We start from the raw sequence: 22855 nt of genomic DNA, 5'->3' as shown, positions 1-22855 counted from the left end.
TTAATACAAGAGAAGCTGAACATATAGAGTGTTATGCTACAATTTCCGGAGCATTGGTGAGACCACATCTTGAAATCAGTGTGCTTGTTTGATCTCCTTATTTAAGGAAAGATGTAAATTCGTTGGAGGCGGTTCAGAGGTGGCTTATAGTTCGATCACTGAAATAAAGGCAAAATACTCCAGATGCCAGTGATCTGAAATAGAGAACATGCTGGAGAAACTCAGCAGGTCTTTTCATGCAAAGAGTGGTTTATGTGAGATATGAATTGCCAGAAGAAACGGTAGATGCAGGTACAATTACAACATTTAAAAGACATTTGGATAGGTCCAGGAATAGGAAAGGTTTGGAGGGAATATGGACCAAATGCAGGCAAATGGGACTACTTTAGTTTGGGAAATTCAGTCAACATGGACATGTTGGGCCGAAGGGTGTGTTTCCGTGCTGTATGACTCTGGCTCTATGGCAGCACCTCTGGAGAGAGAAGCTCAGTTAATGCTGAATCCAAAATATTCTGCAGAACTCATACTGGACTTGAAAAGTTAGTTCAGTTTTTCTCTTCAGAGATGCTGCCAGACCTGCTGAGTTTTTCTGCACTGGACTAATACTTGGAATGAGTGTGTTGTCATATGAGGAAAGGTTGGACAGAGTGGGTCACTCAGGTACAGAAGATTGAAGGGTGACTTCAGTGAAGTATAAAAGATGCTGAACAGACTTGATAAGTGATGAGTTCAGAACTAGGGATGTTTGTTTTAAAATTGGGCATACCCTTTCAAGACAGAGATGGGGAAAATTTATTTTCTCTCAGAGGGTCATGAGACCCTGGAACTTTACCTCAGAAGGTGGTGGAGGAGAGGTCATGGAATATCTTTAAGGCAGTGATACTGAAGGAGCGAAAGATTAAAGGGGAATGTAGAATTTGAAATAATCAGATCTGCCATAATCTTATTGAATAACACAGCAGCCTGAAGGGCAGAATGGTCTCTTCCTGCTCCTAATCCATGTGTTTGTACCTAACAAACCAGAAGCTTCCAGGAGTAAGACCTTTGGGGCTTGAAATGAATGTCACAGCATGTTGGTCAGTGATAACAGTAACTCCCACGAGGAGCATGTCAAGTAAGGCAATGAGGTGTTGGCAGTGCATGGAATAGCACAGTACAGGAAGAGGCCACTGTCAGCTCCCTGATATAGCTCGCTCAGTGGTCTCACTACTCTACTCCTTTTGTTTTATTCTTTCATGGGATGTGGGCATCACAGGCAAAGTCCTGAGGGATTTGCTTCGTCATTACAGTCTGCCACATTGCTGCTCAATCTGGAGTCATGTGAAACAGTGATCACATAATCAGCTAAGTACAGCAGTTTCCTTCCCTATAGGACGTTAGTAAACCGGGAGTTTTGCTTTCTTTACAACTAACAGTGATTTCCTGGTCACCATGAGACCAGCTTTTAATTCCAGATTTATTAATCAAATTCAGATTTCACCATTGACCAGAGTAGAGTAGGAATGCATTGCCCAGAGTATTAGCCTGGCTCTAGGGATTACTCCTAGACCATGTTACTGCCTACCCTCAGAGCCTGAAACCTTCTTCCCCTTCTAATTCAATTTTGGAATGTGTTTTTTTGTGCTGGCTTGTAAAGTATTCCCAATTCCCACAAACGGCTACAGAAAAATTGTCAAGTCATCGCTGCTCCTTTTGCAGATGACTTAAATCAGAGTTCTTGAGCTACTGACCTTCCCACCATTGGAAGAATTTTCTCCTTTTTACACTCTCAAAACTGCTCATGATTTTGAGCACCTCTCCATCTAAACTTCTCTTAAGCTTCTCTGCTCTAACGTGCAGTATCTCAGCTTTCCTTCATCCACCAGTGAATTTCTCCTGCACCTTGCCCAGTCTTTGACATCCTTCGTAAAGTGTAGAGCCCAGAATTGAACACAATACTTCAAATGGATTCAGACCAGTGTTTTACTATTGCTTTACTTTTGTGTTTTGCTCTGCTCTGAATAATCCTCAGGAACCAGAGTTCCTACTTTTTTTTTCCCTGAAGAAGGGACACTGAACTTGAGACATTAACTCTGCTTTCTGTCCACAGATGCTGCCAGACTTACCGGGTTTCTCCAACAATTTCTATTTGAGTTTGTTTTTAAGTAGCTGTCTTAATCACATTTTATCACATGAGCAATGTTCACCCAGTCGTCAATTCCAAAAGCTTATGAAGGTAATGAGTATGCCTTCATCTCTTAATCATGTTAAGGAATAAGTACAAATTTTTCACCCTAATCAGAAGGAGGTTCATTGTTTTATTAAAAGCCAAAGTACAACAGCCTCTGGATTCCATGGTCACATTCAACATTAATAACATGAAATCCTCTGTGTCCTCTTGACTATATGCATAATCACAGAATTGTTACGAGGCAGGAAGGATGCCATGCAGCCCATCATTCTTGCGCCATTTCTGTAATTTATACATCCTGGCACGTCTGTGTCGCAAGGTACTACAGAGCTATTGAGCTGTCAGTGTGAATTTCTCACTTGAACCTATATTGAACCTACAGATCCTAAACACAAGTTTGAAAACTATTAGGAAATAAAAGATTTTCTTTCACAAAATGCTAATTATCACATTGTTATAACATGTTGTTTGTATAAATATGAACACATCTCAACTTTATTAAAGAAACGCTCTCAGACATAACATGTAACTCTGTTTCTCCCTAAAATGACCTAGATCTTCTATGTACAGCTAATATGAAGGGCTCCCGCACAATGAAACCATGACACTTAAATTTCTTCACTGAAAACAGTCAAGTGCTCTGTAAAACACAAAGGTTGCAAAATCTTTTCTTTTGCTTGGATAGATTAGATGGTTTTGAATGATGGTGCAACTAAACATCACTGAAATTTAGAGAGGGGTCTCAGAACTGGAATGGTCTGACTGGGAAAACAAACAAAGATGATGTTCTGTAACCAGAAACAAGACGCATATTATCAAAGAATAATGACTGCACCAATAACCTTACTTTTCATTTGTTGTGCAATATGAATATTATAACTACAGTATCCGAACACATTGGTAAAGCTAGAACTATAATGACTGTTTTCAATGAGGACATACACTACCGAATGAAGACAACACATCGACAATACGGACGTTTATTAAAATAATCCTTCTTTTAAAAAATAGTGATGACTTACTGAGTCTATTATTGAAAACTGCCTTGGATATTTTGGACTCCAAGTCTTCCAATTGAATTTCCTCCCTGTCCTTTTGAATCTTCCAGAAGTGTAGCACCACGTTGTTTATCTGCTCACCTCCAGCGTTGCTGGTTATGAGACATAATCACGAAAATAACAATAGTGAAATGAGTAAACTTTGCCATCAACAGCTACACACCACACAATGATCAGCTATTTACTGTCAAGCCAGTCAGCAGTTTGTTATTCATTGGTGCTAGTTAATTGTCAAGTTATAATTTCTTCAGATGCTACATTTATATGTCTGTCATGAGAGGTTCTTTATGATTCAACAGGCAAATGTTTGACGATCTTTACTGTTGTGAAGATGTGGGTGCACTATACCTTTAAGAAAGTTAATAGCTAGAAGAACTACCTAACAGAATTAAGCGTTCTGAAAAAAAAAAGTAACATTTGGTCGAATAACTCGATTAGCTGGTTGCCTTGAGATAAAAACAAATTTGAATTCAAATTTGACCAGTTTAAATTATACCCCAAAATACCAACCTCCAATCAAGTTTAAATTGAGTATATTGACAATCTTAAAAGCAATGACACAATCTGATACTTTGGGGGGTATAAGACCAGGAAAGGTTGAACAGTTAGGAGGAGAACTGCCAAACCACCAGCAATGTAAAGACTGCCCAAAAAGTAGCTCTCTTAAAGGTACCTTTATCAATCAGTAACCTGTGAAGCAGAATCCCAAGGAGAAGAAAAGAATACAGAGAATACAGAGAAGAACCGAAAGCTGCCAGATTTTGAGATAAAAAGTTTTGCTTTGTAAATCTTAATCGGGATTTTTATTGGACCAGTATTGTAGAGGAGAAAGTAAAAGATAGGTTAGAGGAAGGAGTTGTAAATAGTTGTTAGTTAATTATTCTGTTATATTTTAAGAAATAAAGTTGTTAATTTTTACTTTAAATAGTTCTTAGCCTCTCGACTTTTCACAGATTACTGCACGGGATACATCTTTTCTGTGTTGCTGGTTTAAATTAAGCAGGAGGGTTTACCCCATGTCCTAACAGTTTGGGGGCTCATCAGGGACTTGAACTGGTTTAGACAGATTTGAATAGATTTGGGGGTACAAAAAAATCCCAGCAGATTTAAACACTTGCAGGGTAGTGTCCTCGATCTTTAAAATATGTGAGACAGTGTGTTTAATTTTGGTGACTTGTAGTTGATTAAATTAAAAGTGAGAGAAATGGCTCTTAAAATTGCTAAAGAGGTTCTGGGATTTGAAAATGATTCTCAGGTTTGCCAAGAAAGCTTAGAAGAAAAGAAAAAAGCCATAGTTTTAGTATTAACAAAGAAATTAGATTTGGGTTTAACAAAAGACAAAAGTAAAGCTGAAATTGTAAGGGAATTACTCAAACACTTAGGTGTGTCAGAGAAATAGATAAGTGCAGACGAGGTAGAAAAACTTAAATTACACTTCAGGAAAATAGAGTTAGAAGACAAACAAAGGGAGAGAGAGGAAAAAGAGAGACAGAAGGTTCTTAGCTGAGCAAAGAGAGAGAGAAAAGAAAGGGAGAGAAGAGAGAGAAAGAGAGACAGAATTTGAACTTGAGAAGTTGCGACTTAGTCAGCAAAGTCAAGTTAACAGGATGGAGATTAAAAGAGAAGGTAGTGATAAATATGTCAAAACTCTGCCACATTTTGATGAGAAAAACGTTGAAGCCTTTTTTATTTAATTTGAAAAATTGGCTCGGCAGATGGAGTGGTCAGAGAATTTATGGGTAATGCTAGTTCAGACTAAACTGGTAGGCAGGACTTGAGGTATTTGACGCACTGTAAGATTATCAAGAGATTATGAAGAGGTTAAACAGGCTATTTTAAATACATATGAATTAGTACCAGAAGCATATAGACAGTGACTCAGAAACACCAAGGAGGAACCAGGTCAGACTTACTTCAAGTTCGAAAGAATTAAATATTGTCATTTTGATTGATGGGTATGTGCTATAAAACCTTGAATTGAATTTATTGTCACATGTACCAAGGCACAGTGAAAAGCTTTGTCCTGTGAGCAATACAGGCAGATCACAGAGTTAATAGCACAGACAAGTAAATAATAGGTAAACAGTGGCAAAAACAAAAACACAGGTACAGGCGAATATTAAAGAGTTTGTAAGTCCATTCAGTAATCTAACAACAGTAGGGTAGAAACTGTTACAAAACTGGCTATTGCGTGTGTTCAGGCTTCTGTAACTTCTCCCTGATGGTAGAGGTTGTAAAAAAAAAATTGCCAGGGTGGGATGAATCTTTGAGAATGCTGGCGGCCTTTCCTTGACACTGGGCCTGGTAGATAGATTCTGTAGATGGGAGGTTGGCCTTTGTGATTGCCTGGGCTGAGTTCATCAATCCCTGTAACTATCTCCGATGTTGAATAGTACAGTTGCCATACCAGGTAGTGATACATCCAGACAGAATGCTCTCGATGGCATACCTAAAAAGGTTGGCAAGGGTATTCGCCGTCATGCCAAATTTCCTCAGCTGCCTGAGGAAGAGATTGTTGGGCCTTTGTAACCAGTGCGTCGACATGAAGAGTCTAAGAAAGCTTGTTGTGGATGACCACTCCCAGGAGCTTGACAATGTCCACCCGTTCCGTCTCTGTGCTGCTGTCAATGTGTAGGGGGGGGGGGCTTGAGTAACATCCCGTCAAAAGTCAATAATGAGTTCCTTGGTTTTGCCGGCATCGAGAGCTAGGTTGTTCTGAGTACACCTTTTTTCCAGGTCTCCCATCTCCTGTCTGTAGTCTGTTTTGTCGCCATCTGAGATTCAACAGACTATGGTAGTGTCGTCAGCCAACTTGTAAATGGCAGTCATCTGGTATTTGGCGACGCAATCATGGGTATACAGTGAGTACAGTAGGGGGCTGTGTACGCATCCCTGGCAGGGGGGGGGGGGGGGGGGTCCAAAGGCTCTAAGAGAGATTATTCTGCTGGAGATTAAAAACACACTTCCAGAGACGGGAAGAATTCATGTGGAGGAACAGAAAGTTCAGGAAGTGAGAAGGGCAGCAGAATTATCATAAGACAAGCCTCCGGCCAGAATTTTGTCCTGTGAGGGATAGAACTTGGGAGAAGGGGACTACGAAACCAACAGTAAGAATTTACCACAGGATTAAAAAAAAGAAGCCCAAGAGGGTGGAGAGGTGGTGAAAGGCCTCAAGTGTTTCCACTGTGGTAAAGTGGGACATGTAATGTCATTAAAGATAGGCGCTGTGGGAAAAGATGTGGTAAAAGAAACTAAGCCAGTGGCATTAGTGAAGGTAGTAAAGGAGACCTCAAGCAGAGCCGAGGAACTGCAGGAGAGTGCACAGCCTCGGCACGGGCTGGGGATGGAGTTAGTACTTGACGTCGACAAAGAATTCACCTCTGAGGGTAACGTTTACTTGGAAAGAATGGGGGAGAAGGACACAAAGTTATAATTTTGAGAGATACTATTAGTGACTGGTTAGATCCTGTAAGGGATGAGCGAATATGCACCCTTTCTGATCTGTTACCTGAGAGTGTGGTAATTTGTGGGATAGGTGGACAGAAATTGAGCATTCCTCTATGTAAGATCAGGTTGGAGTGTCAACTCAAGACTGGGGAAGTTACAGTGGGAACAATTGACAGGGAATCAGTTCTAGGAATTCAGTTTGTTCTTGGGAATGATTTGGCAGGATCCAAGGTGAGAGTGACACCCCTTGTTGTGGAGAAGCTCAAGGAAGACCAAGAAACTGAGGAGTTAAAACAGAAATATCCTGGTATTTTCCCAGACTGTGTGGTAACTGGATCCACTATCATAAGTCACAGCACGAAGCAAAAAATAAGGAGAAAGATATTAGACTAGAAAGGATTGAGGTTAGTTACACACAGGTGTTATCAATTCTAGAAGGAGTGCAAGTCCCTTGGGCCGGATGGGATTTATCAGAGGATTCTCTGGGAAGCTAGGAGGAGATAACAGAACCTTTGGCTTTGATAATTGAGTCGTCATTGTCTACTAGTTTAGTACCTGAGGACTGGAGGATTGCAAATGTTGTGCCCTTGTTCAAGAAGGGCAGCAGAGATGACCCAGGTAATTATAGACCAGTGAGCCTTACTTCTGTTGTAGGAAAGGTTTTGGAAAGGATTATGAGATAAGATTTATAATCATTTAGCAAGCAACAATTTGATTTCAGATAGCCAGCACGGTTTCGTCAAGGGCAGGTCGTGTCTCACAAACCTCTGAGTTTTTTTGAGAAGGTGACCAAGCATGTAGATGAAGGTAGGGCAGTTGACGTGGTATACATTGACTTCAGTAAATCCTTTGATAAGGTTCCACATGGTAGGCTGTTGGAGAAAATGCAGAGGCATGGAATTGAGGGTGATTTAGCAGTTTGGATAAGAAACTGGCTTTCTAAAAGAAGGTAGCAAGTGGTGGTTGATGGAAAACATACAGTTTGGAGTCCAGTAACTAGTGGTGTGCCACAAGGATCTGTTTTGGGACCACTGCTGTTTGTCATTTTTATAAATACTTTTATAAATGACGCAGTCACAGGTGGATGGATTAGTAAATTTGCAGAAGATACTAAAGTCGGTGGAGTAGTGGACAGTTTGGAAGAGTGTTACAGGTTGCAGGGGGACTTGGATAAACTGCAGAATTGGGCTGAGAGGTGGCAAATGGAGTTCAATGCAGCTAAATGTGAGGTGATGCCCTTTGGGAAGAATAACAGGAAGGCAGAGTACTGGGTCAATGGAAAGATTCTGGATAGTGTGGATGTGCAGAGGGATCTTGAAGTCCATGTGCATAGATCTCTGAAAGTTGCCACCCAGGTTGACAGTGCTGTTAAGGCGGCATATGGTGTGTTAGGTTTCATTGGTAGAGGGATTGAGTTCCAGAGCCGTAATGTCATGCTGCAACTATACAAAATGCTAGTGCAGCCACACTTGAAATTTTGTGTACAGTTCTGGTCACCCCATTACATGAAGGATGTGGAAGCTTTGGTAAAGGTGCAGAGGAGATTTACCGGGAAGTTGCCTGGTCTAGAGGGAAGATCTTATGAGGAAAGGCTGAGACAAATGGGTCTGTTCTCATTGGAAAGGCGGCGGCTAAGGGGGGATTTCATAGGGATATACAAGATGATCAGAGGATTAGATAGGGTAGACAGTGAAAGCCTTTTTTTCTAGGATGATGACATCAGCTTGTACGAGAGGGCATAACTACAAATTGAGGGGTGATAGATTTAAGACAGATGTCAGAGGCAGGTTCTTAACGTAGAGAGTGGTAAGGGCGTGGAATACCCTACCTGCTAAGGTAGTCAACTCAGCCACATTAGGGAGATTTAAACAATCCTTAGATAAGCAAATGGATGATTTTGGGATAGTGTAGGGGGACGAGCTGAGAATAGTTCACAGGTCGGCGCAACATCAAGGACCGAAGGGCCTGTTCTGCACTGTATTGTTCTATGTTCTATGAAGGAGTTAAGGTTCAGTTAGCAGATACTCTGTTTGACGTAATGGTGCAGGAAAAACCTGAACAAGTAGAGGGTCAGACAGAAGTGTTTAGTCCTGAAAGACTAAGAGACTTTCAAACAGCAAGACAATAAAAGATATGTATGTGGATGCATACTCCGAAAAGAAGGCAGAGAATATTTTGGTGGGTTATCTTCTGAAAGATAGAATCCTAAAATGGAAATAGAGACCATGGCAGGTTAGTGCAGAGGAGAAATGGGCCAAAGTGTTGCCAATAGCATAGAGACAGGTGGTGTTATGGGTAGCACATGAAATACCTGTAGGAGGTCACCTAGGGGTACAAAAGACTCAGGTTAAGGTACAAAACCATTTTTATTGGCCTGCAATGCACAAGGATGTGGTTAACCTTTGCCAAATATACCATACATGCCAAATGGTAGGTAAGCCACAGGCTGTAATAAAACCAGTACTTTTGTTGCCAATTCCTGCATTTGAAGAACCTTTCATGCGGGTTACAATAGAGAGTGTGTAGGTTCCTTCCTGAGAAATAAAATGGGAACCAGTTAACCATATGGATGTGTCTACCAGATTTCCGGGGGCAATTCCATTGCGCAGTATCAAGGCAAAAAAGTTGGTAGAGGAGTTAGTAGCTTTCTTCACATGGTATGGGCTACCCAGAGAATTCAGTTGGATCAAGGGTCAAGTTTTACTGCTAGGCTGTTTAAGGTGGTTATGGATAGCTTCAAATCCAGTGCGTATCATGCTGAATTCCAGGGAGCTTCAGAAAGGTGGCATCAGACCTCGAAGACCATGTTGAGAGCACACTGACAGGATTAGCCAAACGGCTGGGATAAACAAAACATTTGTATTGTTTGCCATTAGAGATGCCCCAAATGAATCTACTCAGTTCCCTCCCTTCGCGTTAATATTCAGGCATGAAGTGAGAGGCCCTTTGAAATTAAAGAAAAATTGACAGGATCAAAATTGGAGGTCTCACACTTAGATTATGTACTGGAGGTGAAAGAGAGACTAAATGGTGTAGGTGAGTTAGCTCAACAGCATCAAAAGAGGGCACAGTATAGAATGAAGCAGGCGGCATTTAAAAGCTCTGAGACTTGGATGTTTTCCTGAGGGGATGACCTGCTAGTATGTAACCAGTGATAGGAGATCCCTTCAAAGCCAGGTTTAGTGGCCCCTATCAAATTAAGAAAAAATTGTCAGGCGAACTATTTAGTAAAGATGCCAGATAGGGAAAAAAAAGGTATCGGGTATAATACTAGGGAGAAAGAACAGGAAAAACAGGAGTTAGTTACTGCCCCGCCGAGTGAGGAATGAAATCCAGATGATGTTGATTTTGACATGCTTCAAAATAGATTTAAACATGAAGAAGTCATTGAGGAGTGGGACAGATTAGTAAGCTATCCGTCTCAGGAGCAGCCATCTCAGTTGAAAGATTGGTTACTGCATTATAAGTATGTTTGTAAAAATCAGATGGGGAGGACTAAGGCTATTGTACATGAAGCAGACGTAGGGAATACTGCTCTGATAAAACACCACCCCTGTCGGCTCAATCCTTTCAAAACGAGACAGGTCCAGATGGAGGTGGAGGTCATGCTCAACGAGGACATCAAACCAAGCCACAGCGAGTAGAACTCGCCGATTGTCTTAGTTCCTAAACTGGACGAGACTCAACTAATTGGTGTGGATTATTGGAAGGTCAACGCTGTTACAAAATCGGGCTCCTATCCAATTCCTACATTGGAGGACTGTATCAAGAAAGTTGGACATGCCAGTTACATCACCAAGTTGGACTTAATGTGTGGCTACTGGCAGGTACCTTTATCAGAGTCAGCAAAAGAAAATTCTGCATTTGTAACCCCAAATGGGCTATATCAGTTTAAAACGATGCCCTTTGGAGTGAAGAACGCGCCCACCCCATTCCAAAGACTCATCAGCAGAGTTGTGGCTGCATTAGCAAACTGTGCAGTCTATTTGGACGATGTAGCCATCTTTAGTAATTCCTGGAATGATGACATAGTACAGTTGGCAGATATTGGTGATAAACTTAAATAAGACTAAATTCGCAAAAGCAGAGATGATATTCTTGGGATATAACGTCGGTCATGGAAGGTTGGCCTTCGTCTTTGCGTTCCGTGGGATCATTGAGGAACTTCCACGACCAACTTCACAGAAAGAGCTGCTTCGATTCTTATGACTCAGCGGATTCTATTAGAAGTTTGTTCCAAGTTTCAGCAGTGTGGTGGTACAGCTAACCATTTTGTTGAAGAAGAACAAAGTTTCAGTGGACAAAACCATGCCAGGAGGCATTCAACCATTTGAAAGCCATATTAACCACCAAACCAGTTCTAGCTACACCAAACTTTTCAAAACCCTTTAAAGTAAGGCATTTGATAAGGTTCCCCATGGTAGGCTTATGCGGAAAGTCAGGAGGCATGGGATAGAGGGAAATTTGGCCAGTTGGACAGAAAACTGGCTAACCGGTCGAAGGCAGAGAGTGGTGGTAGATGGTAAATATTCAGCCTGGAGCCCAGTTACAAGTGGAGTTCCGCAGGGATCAGTTCTGGGTCCTCTGCTGTTTGTAATTTTTATTAATGACTTAGATGAGGGAGTCGAAGGGTGGGTCAGTAAATTTGCAGATGATACGAAGATTGGTGGAGTTGTGGACAGTGAGGAGGGCTGTTGTCGGCTGCAGAGGGACTTAGATAGGATGCAGAGCTGGGCTGAGGAGTGGCAGATGGAGTTCAACCCTGCCAAGTGTGAGGTTGTCCATTTTGGAAGAACAAATAAGAATGCGGAATACAGGGTTAATGGTAGGGTTCTTAGTCAGGTGGAGGAACAGAGGGATCTTGGGGTCTATGTACATAGATCTTTGAAGGGTGCCACTCAGGTGGATAGAGTTTGTAAGAAGGCCTATGGAGTATTATCGTTCATTAGCAGAGGGATTGAATTCAAGAGTCATGAAGTGATGTTGCAGCTGTACAGGACTTTGGTTAGGCCACAGTTGGAGTACTTTGTGCAGTTCTGGTCGCCTCACTTTAGGAAAGATGTGGAAGCTTTGGAGAGGGTGCAGAGAAGATTTACCAGGATGTTGCCTGGAATGGAGAGTAGGTCGTACGAGGATAGGTTGAGAGTTCTCGGCCTTTTCTCGTTGGAACGGCGAAGGATGAGGGGTGACTTGATAGAGGTTTATAAGATGATCAGAGGAATAGATAGAGTAGACAGTCAGAAACTTCTTCCCCGGGTACAACAGTGTGTTACAAAGGGACATAAATTTAAGGTGAAGGGTGGAAGGTATAGGGGAGATGTCAGGGGTGGGTTCTTTACCCAGAGAGTGGTGGGGGCATGGAATGCGCTGCCCGTGGGAGTGGTAGAGTCAGAATCATTGGCGACCTTTAAGCGGCATTTGGATAGGTACATGGATGGGTGCTTAATCTAGGTTAGAAGTTCGGCACAACATCGTGGGCCGAAGGGCCTGTTCTGTGCTGTATTGTTCTATGTTCTATGTTCTATGTTCTAAAGTCGCCATCGATGCTAGTGACATTGGAGTTGGGGCTGTATTCCTACAGATTGATCTGCCATTTAGTTACTTTTCGAAGAAGATCAACATCCACCAGAGGAAATTCTCCACAATCGAAAAGGAACTATTAGTCTGGTACTGGCCTGACAACATTTTAATGTGTATGTCACAAACAATATGTTGGAGACGGTGGCGTATATGGATCACAATCCGCTTACATTCTTAGAAAGCTTTAAAGACAAGAATATGAGACTATTTTGTTGGAGTCTTATGTTACAATCTTTTAATTTAAAAATTGGACATTTTGCAGGTCATAAGAATGTATTTGCAGATGTGTCGCAGATTTAACTGAAAGTTTTGATGACATTTGTACTTATTTTATGTTATTTATAGAGGTATATGGGAAGACGTTAAGGTGAACTTATATTAAAGTTATCTATATGTTAGGGTAATGTGTTAAAAACAAAGAGAAGAAAAACATGAAACCATCTTTTCATTATAATGGTTCATTTTTTCTTAAGGGGGGAGGTGTTATGAAGATGTGGGTGTACTGTACCTTTAAGTTATTAGCTCGTAGAACTACCTGACAGAACCAAGTGTTCTGGAAAAAAAGTAACATTTGGTAGAACAACTCAATTAGCTGGTTGCCTTGAGACAAAAGCAAATTTGATTTCAAACAATCAGTTTAAATTATACCCCAAAATACCAACCTCCAATCAAATTTAAGTTCAGTATATTGACAACCTTAAAAGCCAAGGACACAATCCAATACTTTAGGGGTATAAGACTAGGGAAAATTGAACAGTTGGGAGAAGAACTGCCAAGCTACCAGCATGTAAAGAGTGCCTGAAAAATAGCTCTCTTAAAAGGTACCTTTATCAATCAGTAACCTGTGAAGCAGAATTCCCAAAAAGAAGACAGGAATACAGAGAAGAACCAAAAGCTGCCTGGTTTTGAGATAAGAAGTTTTGTTTTGTAAATCTTAATTGGGATTTTTATTGGACCAGTATTGTAGAGGGAAAGTAAAGGATGGGTTAGAGGAAGGAGTTGTAAATAGTTATTAGTTAATTATTCTCTGTTATATTTTAAGAAATAAAAGTTGTTAATTTTTACTTTAAATAGTTCTTGGCCTCTCGAATTTTCACAGATTACTGCACAGGATAAATTGTTTGTGTTGCTGGTTTAAATTAAGCAGGAGGGTTTACCCTGTGTCATAAGGCAAAAATTCATGGAGTTAGGATGGAAGCTTAGAGCTAGAACAAATAGATTTGTTATCTCTGGTTTGTTGCCCGTGCCACATGCTAGTGAAGCGAGTGCAGAGATGGTGCAGAAGGGAGGGTTTTGGATTCTTAGATGATTAGAACTCTTTCTGGAGAAGATGGAACCTCTACAAACAGGATGGTCTTCACCTGAACCAGTGGGGTACCAATACCCTGGTGGGGGGAAATTTGCTAGTGCTCTGCGGTGGAGAGGGGGTTAAACTAATGTTGCAGGGGGATGGGAATCTGAATTGTAGTTCCAGTGTACAGAAGGTTGAGGGTAGTGAAGTCAGGGATAGGTTTACAAGGCCACGATAGGGCACCGGCAACCAGGATGTTGGTTTGAAATGTGCGTTCTTCAATGCCAGGAGCATTCGGAATAAGATGGGTGAACTTGCAGTATGGGTTGGTACCTGGGAATTTAATGTTGTGATCATTTCAGAGACATGGCCAGAAGGGGGACAGGAATGGTTGTCGCAGATTACAGGATTTAGATGTTTCAGCAAGACCAGAGAAGATGGTAAAATAAAAGTGGGGGGGGGGGGGGGGGGGGGGGGGGGGGTTGGTATTGTTAATCAACGGTAATTTTGCAGCAGCTGAGATAACGTCTGAGGATTCATCCACTGGGGTAGCTTGGCTGAGGTTAGACACAGGAAAGGAAACGTCACCTTGTTGGGAGTTTTCTATAGGCCTCCAAATTGTTCCATGGATGTTGTGGAAAGGATAGAATAGATGATTCTCGATAGGAGCAACAGTAACAGGACAGTTGTTATGGGGACTTCCCCAATATTGACTTTTGCAATACTATAGTAGTTTAGTAGTTTAGATGGGTCAGTTTTTGTTCTGTGTGCGCAGGAGAGTTTTCTGACACAGTATGTAGACAGTCCAACATGGGGCGATGCCATATTGGATTTGGTACTGGGGAATGATGTTAGGTTTGGAGAAAGGTGAACACTTTGGCAATTGTGACCACAATTCGGTTATGTTTATAATAGCAATGGGGCAGGGATAGGTATATACCGCAGGGAAAGGGGAATATGGGGGAAATAGGGGTAAGGCAATTATGATGCGATTAGGCACGGTTTAGGAAGCATAGGATGGGGAAGAAACTGCAGGAGATGCACACTCTTGAAATGTAGAGCTTATTCAAGGATCAGCTATTGCGGGTGCTTGATAAGTATATAACTATAAGGCAGGGAGATAGTGGGTGAGAGGGGGAGCCATGGTTTACTAAAGAAGATGAAGCTCTTGTCAAGAGGAAGGAGGCTGCTTTTTTTGAGGATGAGGCGTGACGGCTCAGTTAGGGGCTTGAGAGTTATAAGTTAGCCAGAAAAAATCTATAGAGGGGGCTAAGATGAGCCAGGAGGAAAAGTTGTTGGCGGATAGGATCAAGAAAACCCTAAGGTCTTCTATAGGTATAATCAGGAATAAAAGAATGATCAGAGGATGATTACGGCCAATCAAAGACAGTAGTGGGAAGCTGTGTGTGGAATCTGAGGACATAAAGGAAGTGTTTAATGTATACTTTTTGTCAGTAATCACATTGGAAAAGGGCAATGTTAATGAGAATACGGAGATATGGGGTATTACATTAGGTGGGATTGCAGTTGACAAAAAAGGAGGTTTTAGCAATTTTGGAAGATCTGAAAATAGATAAAATCCCTGGGTTGGATGGGATTTATTCTTGGATTCTCTGGAAAGCCAGGGAGGAGATTGCAGAGCCGTTGGCGTTGATCTTTATGTCATCATTGTCGACAGGAGTAGTGCCAGAAGACTGGAGGATAGCAAATGTTGTTCCCTTGTTTAAGAAGGGGAGTCAGGACAGCCCTGGTAATTATAGGCCAGTGAGCCTTACTTCAGTTGTGGGTAAGGTGTTGGAAAAGGTTATAAGAAATAAGATTTATAACCATTTGGAAAATGAATAATTTGATTACAGATAGTCAACACAGTTTTGTGAAGAGTAGATCATGCCTAACCAACCCTAGAGTTCTTCAAGAAGGTGAAAAAACAGGTGGATGAAGGCAAAGCAGCTAATGTGGTGTATATGAACTTCAGTAAGACATTTGATAAGGTTCCACACGGGAGGCTATTGCACAAAATACGGAGTTTTGGGATTGAAGGTGTTTTCATGGTTTGGATCAGAAATTGGCTAGCTGAAAGAAGACAGAGGGTGATGGTTGATGGGAAATGTTCATCCTGGAGCTCAGTTACCAGTGGTATGCCACAAGTTTTGGGGCCATTGGTGTTTATCATTTTTATAAATGATCTGTATGTGGACGTAGAAGGATGGGTTGGTAAATTTGCAGATGACACTAAAGCAGGGAGAGTTGTGGATAGTGCCGAAGGATGTTGTAGGTTACAGAGGGACGTAGATAAGATGCAGAGCTGGGCTGAGAAGTGGCAAATGGAGTTTAATGCGGAAAAGTATGAGGTAGTTCACTTTGGAAGAAGTAACAGGAATGCAGAGTACTGGGCTAATAGTAAAATTCTTGGCAGTGTAGTTGATCAGAGATATCTCGGTGTCCAGGTGCATAAATCCCAGAAACCTGGCAGCCAGGTTGATAGGGTTGTTAAGAAGGCATACAGTGTATTGGCGTTTATTGGTAGGGGGATTCAGTTTCAGAGCCACAAGGTCAGCTGTAAAAGACACTGGTAAGGCCACACTTGGAGTATTGCGTATAGTTCTGGTCACCACATTACAGGAAGGATGTGGAAGCTTTGAAAAGGATTCAGAGGAGGTTTACAAGGATGTTCCCTGGTATGGAGGGAAGGTCTTACGAGGAAAGGCTGAGGGAATTGAGGCTGTTTTCATCGGAGAGAAGAAGGGTGAGAGGTGACTTAATTGAGACGTATAAGAGGGTTAGATAGGGTGGACAGTGAGAACCTTTTTCCTCAGGTGGTGAAGGCTAACATGAGGGGACATAGCTTTAAATTGAGGGGTGATAGATTTAGGACAGATATTGGGGTACTTTCTTTACTCAGAGTAGTAGGGGTGTGGAACGGCCTGCCTGCAACAGTAGTAGACTTGCTGACGTTAAGGGCATTTAAATGGGCATTGGATAAACATATGGATAATAATGGAACTGTGTAGGTTAGATGGGCATCAGGTTAATTCCACAGGTCGGTGCAACAGAGAGCCAAAGGGCCTGTACTGTGCTGTAATGTTCACTGTTCTATGCAACATTACTGTGTTTCTAAAGATTTTAAAATCAATTTGCTATTAATCTAGAAAATTGTTACTCTAGTCAACTTACACAAATGGACAACAATCTTTATAAGATAATACACGGAGATTAATATTATTAATACAAGATCAGATTCTGGTGACATTATGTAATTAACAAGAGTTTAAAATCCAAATCTACTACAGATTTGTAAATTGAAAACAAATGTACAGGTGGAAATACAGACAATATTTGAATAAAAACAATTCTCTTCTTACATGAACATATCACAATGAACCCAATTGCTGCTTTTAAAGGTGTAAAGCAAGTTGACAGAGATTGATACTAAATTTTGTTTTATAATACTTCTCTGTGCAGCACTTTGGTTTATTCAGTTGAAGGCACTGTAGTATTTACAGAACAACCTCGATTATCCAAACAAGATGAGTGGGGAGTATTTTGTTTGGATAACTGAGAGTTTGAATAACTGATTCTTCACATTAACGGATAGCGTTTTTATGGGACCTCGAGACCTTGATTGGATAATCCGAAATACAGATAATTGATGTTTGGATAAACAAAATTGTTCTGTACATACAAGTTGTTGTTGCTGTTGTGTGATCTAATGCAATAAAGAGACTGGAACCCAAGGACAGAACCAGATATTCTGAACAATTAAACATAATGCTAAAGGCAATTACAGAAAAAAAATCTCCACCCTCAAAACCTGCAGCCCTAAGCAATCAGGATCATCCCACATCTTTAATTTTGAAAGGACTTTTTAAAACATACATTTTATACTAAAGTTCCAAATGCTTTTCAGTGTGAAAAGCAGACTATAGTAATTCATACTTGCTTTAATTCTTTGAAGTCCCTCAAAAAGTGTATGACAGAGCAAGCAAGAGAATGAGAGTGAGGAAGAGAGAGGGTGAGAATGGGAGAGAAAGGGAAAACAAGAATGAGAGAGGGGAAAAGAAAGAGAGGAGGAGAGCGTGAGAGCAAAGTAGAGCGCAAGAGAGAATGAGAATCGGGAAAGGGAGAGAGTGAGAGAATAGAATGAGAGTGGAGGGGCAGAGAGAGAGAGAGAGAGAGAGAGAGAGAGAGAGAGAGAAAATAAGAGCTAGGTAGAGAATGACAGTGAGAAAACTAATGAGTAGAGTGGAGAAGACTGGTGAGGTGGGGAGGAGAAGGAGAAGAGAGAGCACACGCACGCGCCAAGGAGAGAATGAGAGAGGAGAAGAGGGGGAGAGAAATGAGATCAAGAAAGAGAGAGGGAATGAGAGCACAGGAGATAGTAAGAGTGAGAGTGAGAGTGAGAGTGCGCATGTGCGTGTACACCTACAAGGTCGTTGGCTGGGCAACTTTTGTCACCCATCCTAAACTCTCCTTGAACTGACAGGTTCAGCACATCATTTCGGAGTCCATCACATTGCTGTGGCTCTGACATTACTTGCAGCTCAGACCAAGTGGGGGTGCCTCTAAATGGCATGAACAAGTAAAATGAGTTATGATAATCAGGGGTAGTTTAACAGTCACCATTACTGAAACGGGCTTTATGTTCACGAGCTGTATATTAAATGTAAAATCGATGTTGGGACTTGAACCAGTGTCCCTGACTATTAGCCTGAGTAGTCCACTGACATTCCCACACCCTCACCGCCCTCTCTGTTTCTGTGTCTAAACTCAGTCAAGGCACTCTGGAGGAAATCTCCTGCACCGAGGTGTGAACAAGTTGTCTTTTAGGTTCCAAAGCACATTGTGTTCACAGCTGAAATCACCAGACTACACCACACACTCTGGTGACTAAAGCATGAAGTGGAGCACCAATTTTAATTAACACAAGACAATGTATTTGAAGACCAGTGTTCAGATGCTTTGGTAGGGAACTCCATGAAGTTTCTTTCAAACGATAACTGTGCATTAAATGGGCATTTTAAAATTAAATCTAACTCATCACTTGTCAGGGAAAAGATTTCTTCACCACAGATTTTACATACATAGCCTCCAATCATTTGTTCGACTGACTGAGGAAGATGAACAATTCCTTGATTTATGTGCCAAGGTACAGATTCTCTCCTCCAATCAGCATTCACTGTCAGCACAGAAACACCTTGCAATGAGCACCAGTACAAGTGTGGAAACCTAAACTTTGCTTCCCGGTTGCAAATTTAACTTTGACTAATATCTTGTTTGTGTGTCTTACAGTTTTACAAGCGTTGGCTGTCATTTCTTGTCACTTACCTTACAAAAATAAATATCGCCTTTCGATAATTTGTTCCGTACATAACATGTGAACTACCGAGGAAGGGCTTGATTGCATCAATCAAACCTGGGTGCATTTTGTCCATTTCATCAAATATAAAGACAGATCTGCTGCAGTCACTCAAGTTACCACTGATCCAACTTTCCAACTGCTCCTGCAAAGATAAGAACATCTTCAGAGAGTGCACAAGTGGTATCAGACCAGTGTTTCCCATTAGATTGCAATGGCAACAGGGAACTCTAATGTCAAGAAAGGATTGACTGTCAACTCAGCGATTTAATTACTGAACTTCACAAAGGCAAGGTTACACACATTAACATTCTTAATGCTAATTCTCACCAAGTTTCCCTGTTCATCATCCATTTGAATCACTCTACTATTGGCCAATGGGCTTCCAGGTATTTAGATCCCGAGCCCTGGAATTCTCTGCCTAAACTCTTCAGAAGCTTAGTCAATGGTTTTAATGAGTGTCCTAAAAGTGCAAAGTAGGGAGGAAATTCCAGCATTTAGCACCTAAGTAGCTGAAATCACACTAGCTAGCAGTGCAGTGATTAAAAATCACAGATGTTCACAAGGCCAGAACTGAAACAGCACTGATATAGAGTACAGCATTCAGTCAATATTTACCATTCGGTGCACAGTGTCCTTGCCAGTCAGTAAATATCTGACTCCACAGACCCTTTTTCCCAGCTTTTGGCCCATAGCCCTGCAGACTATAGTAATGCTAGTGAACATCTAGATATTGCTCAAATATTTCAAGACTTTATAACTCAACCCACCCTTTCTAGCCCTGAGTTCTGGGCTCCCATCACTCTCTGGGTGAAATAGTTTCTCCTCAACTCTCCTCTTTGGTTTCTATTTCTTACCTTAAATCTATGATCCTTGGTACTGACCCCTCTACTAGTGGAATAAGTGCCTTCCTATCCACTATTTATACCCTTATGATCTTATACCCCTCCCACTAGGGATCAGTTCACTATCAATTGGGTTTCAGTTATGTCCTTTAGAGAAGGAAACTGCTGTCCCTACCTGGTCTGGCCTACATGTGACTCCAGACCCACTGCAATGTGATTGACTCTTAACTGTCCGCTGGGTTGGGCAATAAATGCTAGCTATCCAGCGACGTCCTCATCCCACGAATGAGTTAAAAAACCAGTTAGCTCAGTTGGCTAGATGGCTGGTTTGTGATGCAGAGTGATTTGAACAGAGTGGTTTCAATTCCCACACATGGCTGAGGTTACAATGAAGGAATCTCCTTCTCAACTCTCTCCTCACCGAAGATAACTATATCATGGACATGGGTTACAGCAGAGGAGCCAAGGTAGGCAAAAGTTCTCTTACATATACCTCGGATACTGGAAATCTGAAATTAAAACAAGTATAGGAGAAACTTGAGTCCGGAACTACTCGTCTTACAATTTACAGCAAGGTTATTCATCCGGGGCCAAAGCAAAGTTCTAAATAGATCCAGTAAGATCACAGACTCTCTTAGTTGCTCTCTGGTATAACTCACTTCATCTCGGTGTGTCCTTGTGCAACTGCACAGGTGTGAAGCCCTGTTTTGTCTGCCCAGACAACAGGACAGTGTCAGTGTCTCCGAACTGCTCAAAAGTATTTATGACTTTCAAACAGTGCAAGTGCAACACCACAACTCCCCCTGAACAGCAAGGCTCATTGTTACAGCCTCTGTACAATTAAAAAACTCTGAATGTTTGTGCATGTGCACATTCACTTGGATTTTTGCCTCTCAGACCATCTAGTTTTTTTAAAATGCTAAACCTTTCACGCTGTGCATTCATGTTGAAATCTGTGCAGCCCCATTGGGAAAAAGGACTCAAAATCTGACAATCTACACATTTAAAAAGTTGACCGCTTTCTCACTGCAAAGAACACAGGTGCATTCTTCTGTCCTTGCCAAAGCCCTTACCTTGTACGTGTCAACCTGGCAGGCATGGGGAAAGTGCAAGGTGGGTACAAACTGGTGCACGTAAGAGCTTTTCATCCCATTCCGGTACAAGTTTCTCATTAACAATGCAGTAACATAGCTTTTCCCAGTCCCTGACCAGCCATGGAACGATAAGACCAGGGGTTTCACTGGGGACTGCTTCGCCAGGAACTGTTTGACGGCCTCGACGATCACTTCTTTGGCCACATGCTGTCCATACACATGGCGACACAGATCCAACTCCAGATCTAGAAGGGAGACAGAGTCCAAATGCAACACTCAGTCACTGCTTCAATTACCTTTTCTTCTTTTATTTTCCACTCAATGTAATCATTAATATTTAAATATTCTTTAAAAACCTGACAAGGCTATCAAAGGGTTAGGAATTTGTGATCAAAGTAAGGGGTCCTCAAATGATTTTGGGTCAGTTTACATCTGACTGTCAGAGTTATGAGTGAGCTAAATTCCAAACTGAACCCCCCTCCATCTCTGAAATACACACTTCATTCATCTTACAAGTAGCTGTTGGTAAACATTCAACATATTGAAAGGACTTTAAACCCCACCCCCCACTATTTTTACATTCATAAAGATGATCTGTATGACACAGTTTTTGAGCTTTGTACACCACAAGGATTGATGCGTTTGTTGAGAGTTCTCGGAGATGATATCTGCTTTAGAGTAGATACTGGTGTTACACTGCAGATTTCATCCCAGCGTTAGTTCTGTCAAGCAAAGGTCAGCATGTACACACTTACATACACACTGCATGTACACACTTACATACACAAGTTTAATTTGAACAAAGGCACAGGGAGGAATGCCTGTAGGAAATCATATTTGCCTCTTGGTTTAAAATTGAGGTGGTTTGCAATTTACAGGTGCAGTATGATTATAAATAAGGGAATTAGCCCCAAACATGGTTCAGAAAGTTTATCTAGTCAGTAGCAAGGTCACACAGAACACAAATGTCTCCAGCTTAATGCAGATCTGTGCTGAAGAATTGCCCAGAAAGCGGCTTTGCTAACGGTGGCAGCATGCCAGCGTGTGTGAGTCTGTAAGAGCGAGAATGTGTGAGCATGTGCAAGTATGAGCAAGCAAGGAAACAAGCTAGTGAGTGTCTAAGTGAGAGTCTAAGAGTCTAAGTGAGAGAAGGAGGGTGTGAGAGAGGGCATGTGTGTGTGTAAGTGTGGGAACATGAGAGTGATGGTGAATGGAAGTGTGAGAGTGTGAGTGTGAGAGAGTGAGTGTACGAGAATGTAAGGGTGCGAGAGTGGTGAGTTGGTGTATAGCCAGCAGTGGGAAGGTTACTGACACTTATTCCGAATCACTGTGCAGTGACTGCAAATTATTCATAGTACCCTTCCTGATCCCAGGATCTTCCTAAATACAGCTATTTAAATGCTTGCACAATGCAGTTACTGTTGTACTGCAGGAAACAGGGCCACCAACTGGGGAAAAGCAAGATCCCAGAAACACAGTGATTTGATAATAAACAGTTTCTGGTGATGCCCATTGAGGGATAAGTATTGGCCAGGACATCAGGAGTAACTCCCCTGAACTCATTTCACATTAGAAAGAAGTGGGATCTTTCACTTCAGAGAGAGTAGACGGAGCATCGATTCAATACCTCATCTGAAAAGCAGCACCTCTGACCATGCAGCACAGCATCAGAGTAGTGGCCTACATCTGAAGAAGTCAGGTCCACTAGAGCGATGCTCAAATCTCCAATCTTCACACTCTGAGTTGGGCCATGGCACCCATCTCCAAGTTGAATGCACGCTGTATAACTGTCAGCTGAGGATGGATTAGCCTTTGTGGAGGTCATCTACGGTCAAACAGCATTGACAAATTATTTACAGTCAGAACAGGTCAGCTTTAGTGAGGGAGCAATTGGTCTGGTGGACATGGCAAGAACCATTTCGGATCATTTCCATTGGTCAACGATTACCACTCTCCCTATGCAACTTCATATTGGACATCCTTCACAGAAAGGCTCAGAGAAACAAGGACAATC

At 41.7% G+C, this 22855-nt stretch overlaps 1 protein-coding gene across 3 annotated transcripts in view; it reads right to left on the bottom strand.

Moving 5' to 3' along the window:
- Positions 1–22855, bottom strand: part of LOC140469541 (torsin-1A-like) — a 38743-nt gene that overhangs the window by 4521 nt on the left and 11367 nt on the right. For all 3 annotated transcript variants that reach the window (XR_011956142.1, XR_011956141.1, XM_072566151.1), the window contains exons 2-4: positions 20821–21086; positions 18872–19047; positions 3193–3320 (exon numbers count right to left, since the gene is read on the bottom strand). Coding sequence is in view for 1 of the 3 variants with exons in the window: in XM_072566151.1 (XP_072422252.1) it covers positions 3193–3320; positions 18872–19047; positions 20821–21086 (570 nt within the window). In the remaining 2 variants the exon portion in view is untranslated. The remainder of the gene's footprint in view (positions 1–3192; positions 3321–18871; positions 19048–20820; positions 21087–22855) is intronic.

The sequence above is a fragment of the Chiloscyllium punctatum genome, chromosome 49 (assembly GCF_047496795.1).
Source record: "Chiloscyllium punctatum isolate Juve2018m chromosome 49, sChiPun1.3, whole genome shotgun sequence".
NCBI lineage: Eukaryota > Metazoa > Chordata > Chondrichthyes > Orectolobiformes > Hemiscylliidae > Chiloscyllium > Chiloscyllium punctatum.
This window is presented reverse-complemented; position numbering and strand designations above follow the sequence as displayed.